The sequence below is a fragment of the Amblyraja radiata genome, chromosome 18 (genome assembly GCF_010909765.2).
Source record: "Amblyraja radiata isolate CabotCenter1 chromosome 18, sAmbRad1.1.pri, whole genome shotgun sequence".
In the NCBI taxonomy this organism is placed as follows: domain Eukaryota; kingdom Metazoa; phylum Chordata; class Chondrichthyes; order Rajiformes; family Rajidae; genus Amblyraja; species Amblyraja radiata.
The window spans coordinates 25,802,203-25,817,903 of record NC_045973.1 but is presented as its reverse complement, the minus strand read 5'-3'; the positions used below and the strand labels follow the sequence as shown (position 1 = coordinate 25,817,903).

The 15,701-nt window shown below is 46.7% G+C and overlaps 1 protein-coding gene across 3 annotated transcripts in view; it reads left to right on the top strand.

Annotated features, from left to right (window-relative positions):
* Nucleotides 1-10,909: 10,909 nt before the first annotated feature.
* The window catches only part of usp19 (ubiquitin specific peptidase 19), a 90,678-nt gene continuing 85,886 nt past the window's right edge, over nt 10,910-15,701 (top strand). For all 3 annotated transcript variants that reach the window (XM_033036937.1, XM_033036936.1, XM_033036935.1), the window contains exon 1: nt 10,910-11,203. In XM_033036937.1, coding sequence (XP_032892828.1) covers nt 11,068-11,203 — 136 coding nt within the window. In that variant the 5' untranslated portion in view covers nt 10,910-11,067. The remainder of the gene's footprint in view (nt 11,204-15,701) is intronic.

Here is a 15,701-nt window from a genome sequence, read left to right as displayed (position 1 = left end):
CATCTGACTTGAGTGTGAATAATTTCCTGCCGTGTGGCATTCCTGAGTCTCTTGGTTAAACATCGCAACACAAAGAGTACAAGTGTGTTTAATCGTGGTGCCTGTTTCAATCTCCTGGTTTATGGATGGTGAGAAATGTTTGTGATTCTCTTTCTCTGTGTGTGAAGCACGTTGCCTGTCCTATGTGGATGGTGAATTCAACACTCGTTTCATTGTCTCTATGGAACGTCGGAGTTTGAGAGGAGACCTGATAGAGGAATATAAAATGATGACAGGTAGAGACTGGATAGGGTGGACATGTCCAACACGAGAGGGCATAGTTATAAGGCAAGAGGGGGAAGTTTAATGGAGATGTGCAGGGCAAGGTGGCGCGAGGTGGTGGGGGCCTTGAACTTGCAGTTCTTCGATTTTACCCTAGTCTACAAAAGGGGCAAGGACATGCATATGGCTGACAAGCAATCAAGAGCCCCACGAACCTGCGAACCACAGCCGTCTGAAAAAGACTAGTTCACAGTAATGATGGTGTCGTAGGTACCTACAGAATGCCTAAGCAACCTGGCAGAGCACACGGCTGCAGACACAACTCTACAACTACTGTCCTCAGTCATACTACCCGGCGTGTCTGGCCGGATAAACAACATCGTGCCCCACTTGCCATTCACCCACACTACCTGGTTCGCGACAAACTGGTACTGCAGGACGGTGTCATAATCAAGGGTCACAAAGCAGTCATTCCAGCTGTTCTATGGGACAAATACTTTGATGCCGTTCACAGAGGCCACCCCAGCGTGGAAGCAACTTGACTACGAGCAAAGAGCATGTTTTACTGGTCCGGGATGACCGAGTATGTGCGCGAAAAAGTTCAAGCCTGTGCTGTCTGCAACAGCCTAACGCCACACCAACAGAAGCAGGTCTTGCTCTCACACCCTGTCCCGCCTCTGCCTTGGTCCACGGTCGCTACCGACATATTCGAGTGGCGTGGCAAACATTATCTGGTTCTCGTTGACTCGTATTCGGGCTGGTTCGAAATCGACCTGCTCCAAAGCATCACATCCGATGCAGTAATCCAAAAGCTGTCACACCATTTCTCCGGCACGGCGCCCCTGCACGCCTCCTGTCAGATAACGGCAGTCAATTCACCAGCCAATGCTTCAAAAACTTTGCTCAATGATGGGATTTTCGATATGTCACCAGCAGTCCTGAATTTCCACAGTCAAACGGATTTGCAGAACAGGCTGTCTGGAGCGCCAAACAATTAATGGAGCGCTTGGCAAATCCGATGTCTACTTGGACCTGCTCAACTTAAGGAACATCGCCCGTGTCCCAATACTGGGGTCTCCTGCCCAACGCCTGATGTCTCGACAGACCCGTACTGCCCTGCCTGTGCCCCAGCAGCTGCTGCAGCCACAGGTTCGTTCACCACCTGCTGTACATAAACAACTCCAGCTGAAACGCGATGCCCAGAAATGCCCACTTAAACCTCTCTCCAGTGGGCAAGTCGTTTAGAAGCTCCGCCTACCACCACACTGTTCATATTATCGCAACCCGACATGTACGGGCAGTCTATGCTGCTGTACAGTAGAAGCAACATGCTGTAGTGTGTTATATGTGTTATTCAACAAATACCGTTGTACCACATCTGTAAGTATTTGTGATTCACGACAATCTCCAAGTTTGCGGTTGACACAAAGTGGGTGGCAGTGTGAGCTGCGATGAGGATGTTATGAGCTCGGCCGGCCTTAGGCGGTGCGGGGTCCAATTGGGAACAATTTTGGTGAGCCCCAGGTTCCCAGCCAAGGTCTGTAGAATCATAGAAATAGAAATAAAGTCTATTATAGATTTTACATCTCTATGGTAGAATGGAAAGTAATCAAAATGTGCGCTTAAAAAGTGCCCGTGAGTTAGTGGACCAAACAGATCTAAACTACATTTTAATATAAAATTGCATACATGTAGGCCTACAAGTAACAAACAAAATGTGTAGATCACCTCTGAAAAGTACATAGTTCCAATACCACTTGTTTTAGTGACTGAAATGAAAAAAATAAATTTAGTTAACTAGATCCTGGAAAACCAATAACTATTGGCGAAAAACCAGTCCAGGCATAAAATTTTGGACATCAGCCCCATCCTACCCTTTGGGCTTCTACCACATCCTAACTTAGTTGCGTGTGTGTGTCTTAGTTGTGTGTATGTTAGTTGTCTGTGCGTGATGTGGGTGTGTTAGTTGTCTGTGCGTTATGTGTGTGTGTGTGTGTGGGAGGGAAGGAGGGAGAGAAGGGAGGAAGGAGAGAAGGAAGGGAGGGAGGGAAGAAGGGAAGGGAGGGAGGAAGGGAAGAAGGGAAGGGTGGGAGGGGAGGGAACGAGGGAAGGGAGGAAGGGGAGGGAAGGAGAGAAGGGAGGGAGAGGGCCGGCGGCGGGAGCGGATGCCAGGATCCGGGCGAACGTGTGTGAGCTGAGGCCAAGGTTTGTAAACGTTGCTACAACCGCCGGCCCGGCCCTCCCTGTATTGTTCACCACGTCTCCCCGGGGGGAGAGAGGGGTGGAGGCGGGGCTGTGTGTGTGTGAAGCACGGCGACTGGAGGGGCAGGAGCGCTGCCCCTGGACCATGAGGGAACGACCCACCTCCCCCTTCTCCATTCCCCCTCACACCCCCCTCCCCATCTATCCCTTTCTTCCCCCTCCACCCCTCTACTCTCTCTCCACCCCACTCTCCCCACTCCACCCGGGGTAGATCTACCCGAAACAAGAGTAGATTACTCAGGCGCGGGGCCCTCTTAGGCGCGGGGCCCAATTGGGAGCAATTGTTCCAATCGGCTTAAGGCCGGCCCTGGCTATGAGGCTGCAGGGTGACTCGGATAGGTTGGGTGAGTGGGCAGATACATGGCAGATGCAGTATAATGTGGATAAATTCACTTTGGTGGCAAGAATGGGAAGGCAGATTATTATCTGAATGGTGTCAGATTAGGAAAAGGGGTGGTGCATCGAGACATGGGTGTGCTTGTACATCTGTCACTGAAAGTAAGCATGCAGGTACAGCAGGCGGAAAAGAAAGCTAATAGCATGTTAGCCTTCATTGCAAGAGGATTTTAGTTTAGGAGCAAGGAGGTCCTGCAGTGAAACTGCGCCTGGAGTATTGTGTGCAATTTTGGTCTCTTAATTTGAGGAAGGAAATTATTACTATTGAGCGAGTGCAGGGTAGGTTCACCAGGTTAATTAGTTGGGACTGACATATGATGAAAGAATGGGTCGACTGGGCTTGTATTCGCTGGAATTTAGAAGGAGGAGAGGAGATCTTATAGAAACATATAAAATTATTAGAGGATTGGTCAGGGTAGATGCAGGATAAATGTTCCTGATGTTGGGGGGAGTCCGAATCCCAGGGTCACAGTTTAAGAATAAGAGGTAGGCCATGTAGAACTGAGATGAGGAAAAACATTTTCACCCAGAGAGTTGTGAATCTGTGGAATTCACTGCCATGGAAGGCAGTGGAGGCTAATTCACTGGATGTTTTCGAGAGAGGGTTAGATTTAGCTCTTCGGGTTAAAGGAATCAAGGGATATGGGGAGAAGGCAGGAACGGAGAACTGATTGTGGATGATCAACCATGATCGCATTGAATGGTGGTGCTGGCTCGAAGGGCCGAATGGCCTACTCCTGCACCTGTTGTCAATGTCCCCACGTGCCTCCCCCCCCACGTGCCTCCCCCCCACGTGCCTCCCCCCCCACGTGCCTCCCCCCCCACGTGCCTCCCCCCCCACGTGCCTCCCCCCCCACGTGCCTCCCCCCCACGTGCGTGCCCCCCCACGTGCCTCCCCCCCCACGTGCCTGTGACCCCGGTCCCCAGGCCCCTCCCCCGCGCTCCAGCTCACATTCGAGCGGGAACGATGTCACCCTCGAACTGCGCGCGCACCCGACGCCGGCCGCGGGGTCACGTGAGGCGCGCGGCCCGTGACGTACTTCCCGTCGGCGGAAGTTTAGGTTCGTTCGTCGCTCCGCGCCCACCTGAGGCACCGGCACTGGGATCCGCGGCGGCCAGAGCCGAGCCCCGAGGCCCAGCCCAGCGCACCCAGCGCACCCAGGCCCCCGGCACTGCCACCGCCACCCAGCGGCACAGGCGCCCGACGCCCGTTATGTGAGCGATCCGAGCGGCCGGGAGCCGGCGGAGCTCGCGGAGGAGGTAGGGGGCTGGTTTAGGGAGTACACTGTGTCTGGGGGACGGGGTCAGGGAAGCACTGGGTCACTGTGATCGCGGGGTGGGTTTAGGGAGTACACTGTGTCTGGGGGACGGGGTCAGGGAGTACACTGGGTCACTATGATCGCGGGGTGCGTTTAGGGGGTACACTGTGTCTGGGGGACGGGGTCAGGGAGTACACTGGGTCACTGATCGCGGGGTGGGTTTAGGGAGTACACTGTGTCTGGGGGACGGGGTCAGGGAAGCACTGGGTCTGAAGAAGGGTTTCGGCTCGAAACGTTGCCTATTTCCTTCCCTCCATAGATGCTGCTGCACCCGCTGAGTTTCTCCAGCACTTTTGTCTACCTTCGATTTTCCAGCATCTGCAGTTCCTTCTTAAACACTTGGTCATTGCCTGGGTTTGGGTTTAGGAGATACTTGATCTCGGTGTCCAGGGGTGTATAGGGTTACATCTGGGTCACTGCTTGTGGTGGGGTGGGGGTGGGGTATTACGTTTACACAGGCACAGTTGGTCAGAGTTCCTGGGGCATGTGTTTACATGTGCTCTCAAGGGGTGTGTTTATGTGGACCAGCAGTGTCATGGCGGCAACAGGTTAGACAGGCACCTTGGGTCATGGATTTGTTTGCCCAGGTCACGGGGTGGACATGTTTGCCCAGGTACACCGTGACACAGGATGGGTTTGGTTGGGTGCCGGTATAATGGGGCTCTGTGTGTCCTGTGTCTTTCCCTTTGTTCCTGTACCCCACGCCCTTCCCAGAAGACAAAAACCCTTTCTAATTCCTCTGTCATCTTGTTTTGTCAGGTTGTGGAAGTATTTGATTCAACCTCGTCCAAATGTTCGCACTTGCTAAATGTTGCCTTGCTCTCTTCCTGCCTTGTAAATGACAGAAGTTTGCACATCGGGGTCTGTTCAAATGTTATCTGTTGGTGAGTATTCTTACTGCTTTAATCCATGTAGCCTGGAGTGAGTTGAAGTATAGAGATTGTCAAACAGTTATACAGCATGAATACGGGATCTTCAGCCCAGCTCTTATCAGTACGAGGATTCTAGAAGAGTTTTTTGATCGGAGCTTCATGCAAAATATCGTCACTCTATGGTGCTTCTAATATTTTGAATGTGCAACAAGTGCGATCTGATTTATTATTGTCACGTGTGCCAAGGTACAGTGGAAAAGTTTTTTGTTGCGTGCTATCCAGTCAACGAAAACAATATACATGATTACAAAAGAGCCGTCCACAGTGCACAGATACAGAATAAAGGGTACATCATTTAGTGCAAAATAAAGTCCAATTAAAGATAGCTCGAAGGTCTTCATTGAGGTTGATGGGAGATCAGGACCACGCTCTAGTTGTTGATAGGATGGTTCAATTGGCTGATAACAGCTGGGAAGAAATGGTCCCTGAATCTGGAGATGTGTGTTTTCACATTTTTGTACCTCTTGCCTGATGGGAGAGGGGAAAGAGGGAGTGACCGGGGTGAGACTGATCCTTGATTATGCTGATGTCTATGCTAAGGCAGCATGGAGTGCAGACGGAGTCCATGGAAGGGAGATTGTTTAATGTAATTGAGTATTCTACGTCCACAACTCTCTGCAATTTCTTGCAGTCTTGTATGGGGCTGATTCAAAAACTCAAGGAGAGGAAGGAATGGGTTAGCCTCGGTTTTCAAGTTGGAATTCCATGGTGGATGTTGTTGGCCTATCCCATGTTTTCAGTATTCTCTGTTGCCTGAAACTGATAACTTCTTCCTTGATCTAAAAAAAATCTTTCTGGTAATTAACCCTTTGTTTTGCTCTTTGAGTGATATCTATGCAGTTTTCTCCGACAACTTGATGACTATCAGAGAAGATTCAGGTTGCTTTTGACTTTAGAGATACAGCTCGGAAACAGGCCCTTCGGCCCACTGAGTCCATGCCGAACAGCAATCCCCTTACACTAGCACTATCCTATCCACTAACGACAATTTTTTTTACCAAAGCCAATTAACCCTCAAACCTGGTGTGAGAGGAAACCGGAGCACCCGGCGAAAATCCACATGGCCACGGGAAAAGCCTACAAACAACATACAACCAGCCCTTGTAGTCAGGATTGAACGCAGGTCACTGGTGCTGCGAGGCAGCGACTCTAATGCTGCACCACAGTGCTGCCGCAAATTTAAATTCACAATTTTGGAGTTGGCTGTACAGAATCTTGCTATTTGTGCTACTGTACCCAAATTATGGATACAGTCACATTTTTGTAAATCAGCAAGTCTTTAAACTTCAAGAGGTGTGTTTGGCTGTCAAACTGTTTCCTCTGTTTATTATTATGCTGCAACTTTCTTCAGTGCTCGGTGTTGCAAGCTGTTGATGAGATGATGGCTTTGAGCAGACCTTGCAGGAAGCCTTGCCCACTCTTGCTGCCCTTAGCAGTTGCAACATCGCAATCGACGACTATTCTTTTCCTCTGTAGCGGTTGATGTCTGACCCGCCATTGAAGTCGGCAGTTGTGTTACACCCAAGCATTTAGCTGTAAATCATTAATAGAACAGTGATTGACTGTGGCATTTCAAATATTAGTCCTTCTACTCCACCCATGTTCCCAACATTGTTGCAGCTGAAATGCTTGTTACCTCGTTGTATCGTCTCTGCTCAGTGCTCTCCTGAACAATTTCACTTCTACTTCATTCAAACCCTCTGCTCACACACAGTCCCATTTAGCTATGCCCATTTGCCCGTGTTCTGCCATTGCTTTTTAGTTCTTAATTTGTATCCACCATGGTTCCCTCCCTGACCACATCTCTCTAACCAGTTTGGGCTCCAAACCTCTGCCCCTATTGTTCTGACATTCCAATTGTCTCCCTCTTAGGAGTGCAGGAGGTCGAGGGGTGACCTTCCAGAGATGTATAAAATCATGAGACTGGATATTTATAAAGTATTTTACCCAGAGTAGGGGAATCAAGAACCAGAGGCCATAGGTTTATGATGAAAGGGGAAAGATATAATAGGAAGTTGGGGGGACATTTTGTTGCTCAGACGGTAGTGGGTACATGGTACGTGCTGCCATGGAAGTGGTTGACACAGTACTATAACATTTAAAGAAACCATTTGGACAGGTATATAGTTAAGAACGTTTCGGAGGGATGGGGGGGAAATGCAGGCAAATGGGACTTGCTTAGATGTGGCATCTTGGATGGCATGGATGAGTTGGACTGGAAGGCCTGTTTCCATGTTGTTTAACACTCTAACTCTTTGATCAATCCATCATTGGTTGTACCTGCAGCCATCTATACAGATTCTGTCAACCTACCTCTTGTCAGTCTTTTAATGTGATAGCATCAGGTAGTGCTGCTGAGAAGTGCCGTTGATTTCTTGTTTAGATGCCATCTAAATGCAGCTGCGAATATCCTCACATTAATGGCTGGTGCATGTTCTGTGCCTTCAAGAGTGATGTGATTAGTCTCATTAACTGACGGCATTGTGCCGTGCATTCTAGAACCAGTTCATACTGTTCCAATGCATTATTTGGGAGCTGCAACCATGCCTGCCTGATAACTTCAAAACATGACCAGGCAGTGGGAAATGTCACAGTTACAGGAGAAAGACAGAGAGCGGAAAGCACCCTGGCCCCGCTGTGGTATGATACAAGGTTCTGTTTAATGGTGCGCAAATGGCAGATTTTTTTTCTTGTTTAAGAAAGCATGAACTGCAATGCTGGTTTGTAGAAAAGACAGTGCTGGAGTAACTCAGCGGGTCAGGCAGCATCTCTGGAGAACATGGATCGATTGAGTTTTGGGTTGGGACCCTTCTTCAGACTGATTGTTGGTGGGGAGGGGTGAATGCTGGAAGAGAGGAGGGACAGGACAAAGCCTGGTAGGTGATAGGTTGATACAGGAGAGGAGGGGGATTTTGATAGGCAGATGGTGGGCAAAGGCCAGAGATGTTAAAATGGAAGGCATGAAACAATTGAAGAGTTGAAAAGTTGTGGATTGTGAAGCTAGATGGAGAAATGTAGGTGGAAGGGGACGAGAAGGGGGGTGGTAGAAATGGGTGGGTCACAGGGGAGTGGGGTGTGTTGTGGTGGGTAGAGGGTTTTGTAGTTTACTTTATTTGCAGCATTGATTGGTCTGTATTGCATGATGGGCAAGTAGTTTAGCTTAGACATACCGTGCAGAAACAGGCCTTTCTGCCCAACGAGTCCGTGCTGACCAGTCATCCCCGCACACTAACACTATCCTACATATCAGGGACAATTTACAATTTTACCAAGCCAATTAACCTACAGACCTGTACGTCTTAGGAGTGTGGGAGGAAACCAGAGTGCACGGAGAAAAGTTACTCAGGGGAGAACATGCAAACTCCGTACAGATAGCACCATGATCTCTCTGGCACAACTACTGTGCCGTCCCGTACAAGACAAAATTGACAGGATTAATGTGCGGCAAATTGCTGTCTAATTAACTGTTCAAATGATACCGTAAAATTTAAATGATTTGAAACTATGTCAGTGAGAGCATAATCAAACTTGGAGGAAGAGATTGTTGATGAAGAGCCAGAGCATTGATTGATCAATGTACTAAAATAATATTCTTTCCATTTCCAAAAAATAAATGTTGTTCTGTGCCTTTTCTGTAAATGAAGTTTTGGTGCTACCATTCTTTCAGTGGTTATTGATGGGTATTTTAACTAGCTTTTTGTTTCCATGTTGTCATTGGGTCTATTTGTGAAAGTATATTGATTCACAGATACTGTGGATAAACGGTGAACAATTTTTAACTTTACAGCTCAGAATAAATTTTCTTTTGAAATGATCGTAGGATGTTACGGAATTTTTAACATGTTCAATATCAAAATGTTTTAATAACCATATAAGTGCAAAGCATATGTAATAAAATCATCTTGTTTTGATGGCACAATCTAATTTCAAAAGCATCATAACACCAGCTTCTAGCAACCTTTTCCCCAGTAGCCTGCATATCATTTGGAGACCGATGCAGACCAATGGATTACAATGTGAAACTTAGATAGTATTTATACATGTGCAAACGTATTCCTCTTTTTTCATTCACTGTGTATATTTGGGGGACGTTGTGCACTGTGTAGCCTAAGCACAGTGGTCTAGGCCACATAGTGTGGCATAGTTATTTTAGAACAGTGCTGCACATGCTAAAGACTCTGGAGTATCAAGTGCATTAGCCTGAGGGATGTGTTGTTTGTGTTAAATTGGACGTTGTTGACGTGTTTTGTTTTTGAGCTACCTTATTTGATAGATTTTTCCACCACTGCCTCACTATTGCATGGTACTCTTTGCCCCAGCTGCTTGTGACAAAATCTGCTTGCTTGTGATTATTTCTCAATCCTGTTGTCGTTGAGCATAAATGCACAATGAAATAGCAGTCTAAACTTATGCTGTGGAGTTTGGGATGAATGATGAGGCTTGTGCGGAAGTACCAGGAAGTGAAAACAGAGATCATCTCCTTCTGACGCCTTCCGTGTCCGCTCCACTTGGAAATAAAATACACTTTGATCGTGACAGGTTATTTAAGTGGACTAGAGGAATGGTGTTCACATCAGGTTGAAAGTCGGGATTAAAAAGATGTTTAGAAGAAATAATTCCCACGCTTCAGGAGCTGTAAGCTTGGGAATGTCGGTCCACACTTGTAAACTCCACTTAAACCACTCTCAGTACATCAGAAATGAATATTGAGGCCAGCAAGGGACAGACTACATTATATTAAATGGCAGGGCAGACCTGGACCTGATGCCCCCCCCCCCCCTCCTGACCCATTTCTTGTTTTGTGTGTTTTGTTTTGTATGGATCCTGTGTCTGTGAGTTGGTGTGTGTGCAATCCGTTTGTAAATAAATCCAGTGATTATTCTAGCACCAGTCAGTCTGTTATCAGTTGAGTACATAGTTTAAACATTAGACAATTACTACATTTATCAACCTGTTTCCTAGATGTGGGAACTCCTTTTGAGATTGTGGTGAATCAGTGGTGTCTCTTGGTTCCAGGGTTTTATTGGTCCAATTGTAAGCTTGTATGATTGTGTTTGCAAACCAGTTTGGTTTGTCTTTTTAATTTCAGTACTTGGCAGATACACTTGGCAGAGTTGACATTAAACGGTTTGTTTAAATTTTGTGCTCATTTTCGGACATGTGCTTGCTGGGATGTGGAAATTTTCAATGCGGAATTGGGAATGTCCGTATGGATCTTTCCGGAAAGCGACAGGTTATCACTTTGTACCTCCCTACTAATGTGATCTTTATTTCCTGCATCAAACAAAGTTGGACTTCAACAACCAGGGGACTTTCCAAAGCACTTTAGAAACACTGAACACTTGTGCCTGGACCACCGGATTTCCCAGTTGCTCACCATTTTAGCTCCCTGTCCCATTCCCATACTGACCTTTCTGTCTTAAGCCACCTCCTTTGCCAGAATGAGACCACTCGCAAACTTTGTCCAACCCTCTGCCTATCAAAACCCCCCCTCACCTGCAACCACCTATCACTTGTGTTGCTTTCTCCTGCCCTTCCTCTCTTCCAGCTTGCTCTCTTTCCCCGCACATACCTCCACAATCCGTCTGAAGAAATGTCACCTACCTATGTTCCCCGGGTACAAATGTGCAGCTGCCTAACCCACTGCGTTTCTCCAGAACTTTGTGCCCTTCTTTGTAAAGTAGCCTGCGGTTGTTTGTTTCTCTAAATGACCTATCCTGTGCCTCTTGGCTCCAGTTGCAGCCTGACTCTGGACGTGCCGGACAGCCTTTCATTGTGTGAGAGCTCCAACATCCAGAGCCGCCAAGATAGCCGGGCCAGGAAAGAAACGACGAAACCCTGAGCCAGATCCCATCAGTGACGCAAGCAAAGCTCATCTGTCGGCCAAGTGGCTGAAAATGGCCAGCACGGCTGAGAACGGCAGGAGGAGGTTGGGACGGAACCGGGAGGAGGCCACCAACAAGAAAAAGCTGAAGGACAAAGTCAACCAAGAGAACAAGGATGGGAAAACTGGTGAGAGTGAGCCAAAGAGAGGTAAGGGATTTGTAGCCAATGGTGATGTACAGACCATTCTCCAGCATGGCGTGCTGTCGCTCCAGTGGAGGAAGTATGACATGGGGGTGCAGACCTTCAATTCTCAGCACCAATCCTCCCTGCTGCACATGGATGATCAAAGTGCAGCTATAGTTCATGCTCATAAATGCTGCCCTTTATTGGAGCAGAACATTACAAAGTGTTGCACAGAACTGCTAACCACATGCAAGTTAACACATAACAAAAATTATGAAGTCCGGTTACAACAATAGGTTCAGCAACAGTTGGTGAAACAGGTGCATTTTGAACTACTTTTAAGGTTTGGTCAAGGGAAGATCAGACGCTGTAGACCAGAATTGTACAAGAGGCTAGAACTGGAGGAGCGTGGATGTTTAGCGGTTGCAGCAAGGTGAAGAAGGTTGTTTACCCATTGCACTGGTGTGCTGCATCAAATTAATAATGGTTTTGTGCACATTTATCAAATTCTCTCAGCCTTCTCCAGTAGAAGGTTAACGTCTTCAGTTTAATCTTGTAGCTGAAAGCCTCCTCACGCTAATCAGTTGATGTATTTGAACTAAATGTTGAATGTGGCTTGTGGATAAGAATCCTTTGTGAGCTTGATTGTTGGTGATTCTAAAATGGTTTATTTTATTTCCTCCCCATCTATCAAAGGCTTGCATTCTCGCTCACCCCTCGTGTTTACTTGTCACAGACACTGATTGTTCTTACCCTGCCTTCACAAGAGAAGTGGCTATCTCTAGGGTGATATAAACACAAGCAAATCGTATGCTCAGTGCAGCACCACGAGTGCAAGTGAGGTGAAGGCAGACGCTAAGACATCTTGGAAAATGCAGGCCCTTTAGGAACTTTCAGTTGATGGAGGGAGAAGGAGAACATGCTACTTTTTAAGTCCATGTGATCCTCTGAATCTCTTTGTTTGTTTTGACTGTCAGGTTTACCAAGCAATCAAGATGCATTGTAAGGTATTAACTGTTCAGTCGTTTGAAAATAAATATTCCATGGGAATGTTGGGACCCTGCAGGATTTGCTGCTTTTTAATTTCTAAAATACAATTGGTAAATGGCTTCAGGTTGTATTTCTGATTTACTGAATATCATTGAACTGAAGATGCTGATTTACAAAACAAGACACAAAATGCTGGAGTAACTTGGCTTGCCAGACAGCACTTCTGAAGTAGATTGATAGGTAATGTTTGAGGTCAGTCCCCTCTTCAGTCCTGACCCAAAACATCACTTATCCATATTTTCCACAGATGTTGCCTGACCCGCTGAGTTACTCCAGCACTTTGTGTCTTGTACTAAATATAAGTCAGCAGTAGACTGATTCATGAGGCCAGGAAATTGTCCTGGGGTTCTGATAAAATGGAGTAAATTTGCCTCGCGTGGCATTGCATTTACATAATCTGACCTTCCACTTGGGTGGAATGTTGAGATCATTCAGAGATCTCTAAAACTGATACAGTTCTGACTGTTATAAGCCAGTTGCTTCACTGAAGCCGTTTGAGGTGGCGAACTGTGCAATTACACACTTTGGATTAGTTACAGTTTTTCTGTTGAATAATTATTGAATCTAATAATTAAGATTATGTAGAGTTCACTTATCTATGCTTCTAAAAACAAAGAATTCATTTTTTCATGGTTTAAGTTAGCTTCTTAACCTCTGGAAGTTAGAGTGAGGTGGTCACACCCAAGGTACAGGGAGCAAGCAGAAGGGGATCTGAAGAGCACATTTTTCCACTCAGAAGGTGGTGGGTGTATTGAAGGAGCAGCCAGAGAAAGTGATAGAGGTGGGAACAATTACCAAGTTAAAAATACATTTGAATAGATTATGGTTTGGAGGAATATGGGCTAAATGCAGGCAAATACTAGATCAGGAAGTTACCTTGGTCAGCATGGACGAGTTGGTCTGGAGAGCTTGTTCCAGTGTTGTATGACTCCATGAACTAATCTACTTTCATCTTCATGTTGCCGTGTACATGCACACCTAAATCTTTACACCTTATTTAAAAAAATAGGGATTGGTGTATACTTGCTTCCCTCATCAGTTTTATTTTAAACAAATTTGACTTGACGTTGGCCTTAGCTGGGGATGATCTGCTGCTGTGGTCACAGGAAGGTGTCCTTGAAACCAAAGCAGAAAATACATTCAGAAAAATGTTTTTGTGTAGGAAGTGGTTAGAGTCTGGAATGTACTGCCTTGGATAGTAATAAAGACAGACAATCATTGCATTTAAAAAGGTCCTGTTACATATTTGACAGGAAAGCAGTGCTATGGAGCAAAGGTGAGGGGTGTGGGAACAGTTGGGTGTATGTTGCGTTCATCTGCTGTTAGACCCGATGGGATGGGTGGCCTCCCTCATTGGATAATCACTGTTCTGTGATTATGCTACTACTTATTTTCCTGCTTGGAGTTTAATTCACTGAACCTGCCGATCTATCTGACATCCTGAAGACTTTCATTGAATTTCATTGAATGGCTAGTTTCTCATGACTTGGACCATGCGTGTGAACAGGATCTGGATTGATGCTCTTTAACTCCAGCCCAAGTCTCTTACTCCGTGCCTCCTTGTGACAGTGGAAGGAAACCACGCAGAGTAACCCCATTCCCCCACTCGTCTCCTTGTGCCAAAACTCTCTTGTGCCAATTGACCGCACCAGGGTGATTTACAGTTGCCAATTAACCAAATAACCAGCTCATCTTGTTATTGATGATGGGAAACAAACAACACAAGCAGTCACAGAGTGTGCGCAGACTCCACAAAGACAGCAGCAGATGTCGGGATCAAATGTAGGCTGGGCATGAGGCAAATACATATAACGCGAGTTGTCACCATCTTGTAATCAATACATCTGTGGGCAATATTGTTCTGATTGCCCCTTTTGTCTCATGATCTTCAACTCTGTCTCTAACTGGCACTGATCGAGCCATGCTAATTAATCCTCTGCTGTGTAATAGGACAACACGTAAGGAAGTCGTGACCAGAAACTGGTTTTGAGCCAGGGTCATAATCACACCTCATGGATGCAGGCCCTTCAGCCCAACCAGCAAGCATACCACAAGCCTTCTTTATCACTATACCACAATCAGGGAGCTACAGATTTGGACCACAAAATACCTCTGCACATCATTGCTGTTCAGGGTCTTGTAATGAACTATGTTTTCCCTGTGCATACGACCTCCCTAAGGACAACACCTTATACTTGCTCAGATTAAACTTTGTCCACATCTCCCTGTCTGCATCTGTTACTGATCTATATCCTGCTGTATTTTCTGACAACCTTCTGCACTGTCCGCAACTCTATCAATGTTTGTGTTATGTACTAACTTACTAACCAATGCATCTACATTTATGTCCACGTCATTTACATATGACCTTTCTTAAATAAGGAGACCCAAACTGCACAGGGCTTCAGCTGCGGCTTTGCAAGTACCCTATACAATTGAGATAATGGTTCCTCATTTTTAAAACCTCTTGCAATATTTTGGTGAGGGGAGGTGGAGGGAATATTCCCAGCTGGCTCTAAGCTGCCTACTTTGAGAGGCCAAGTCCTGTAGTCTACTGTGCTAGTGTTGCTTAGAGCTGGTGGGTGAATGTAGTCTCCTCTTCCCGGAGCCTCTCAGGCAGCAGAGCACTTCCATCATGTTAATTGGACATGGAAACATAGAAATTAGGTTCAGGAGTAGGCCATTCGGCCCTTCGAGCTAGCACCGCCATTCAATATGATCACGGCTGATCATCCAAAATCAGTACCCCGTTCCTGCTTTCTCCCCATATCCATTGATTCCGTTAGCCCTAGAGTGGGGACAAATGGTTAATGAAGAAAGCCGCCTTTCCTATCTCTCCCAGTGACTCTTCAATAGGTGGTGCACTGAATTCTTCACCTGCCATGCCCAAACAAAATATGAGATGGTGTTCCTCCAATTTGTGTTTAGCCTCACTCTGACAATGGAGGAAACCGAGGACGGAAAGGTCTGTGTAGGAATGGGAAGGAGAATTAAAGTGTCTGCAACTGGGAGATCGGGTTGGTTCACTCGGGTTGAGCAAAGGTGTTCCGCGAAACGATTGCCCAGTCTGCGTTTGGTCTCGCCAATGTATAAAAGTCCACATCTTGAACAATGGATACAGTAGATGAGGTTGGAGGAGGCGCAAGTGAACCTCTGCCTAACCTTGAAGGATTGTCGGGGTCCCTGGACAGAGTCAAGGGAGGCGATATAGTGTCAGGTGTTGCATCATCTGTGGTTGCAGGTAAAGGTACCTGGGGGAGGGGGTGGTTTGAGTGGGAAGGGATGAGTTAACCAAGGAGTTGCGGAGGGAACGGTCTCTGCGGAAGGCGGAAAGAGGTGGAGATGGGAAAATGTGGCTAGTGGTGGGATCCCATTGGAGGTGACGGAGAATTAGGTGTTGTATTCGACGGCTGATGGGGTGGAATGTAAGGACTAAGGGACTCTGTTGAGACTAGGGGGAGGGGAAGCAAGG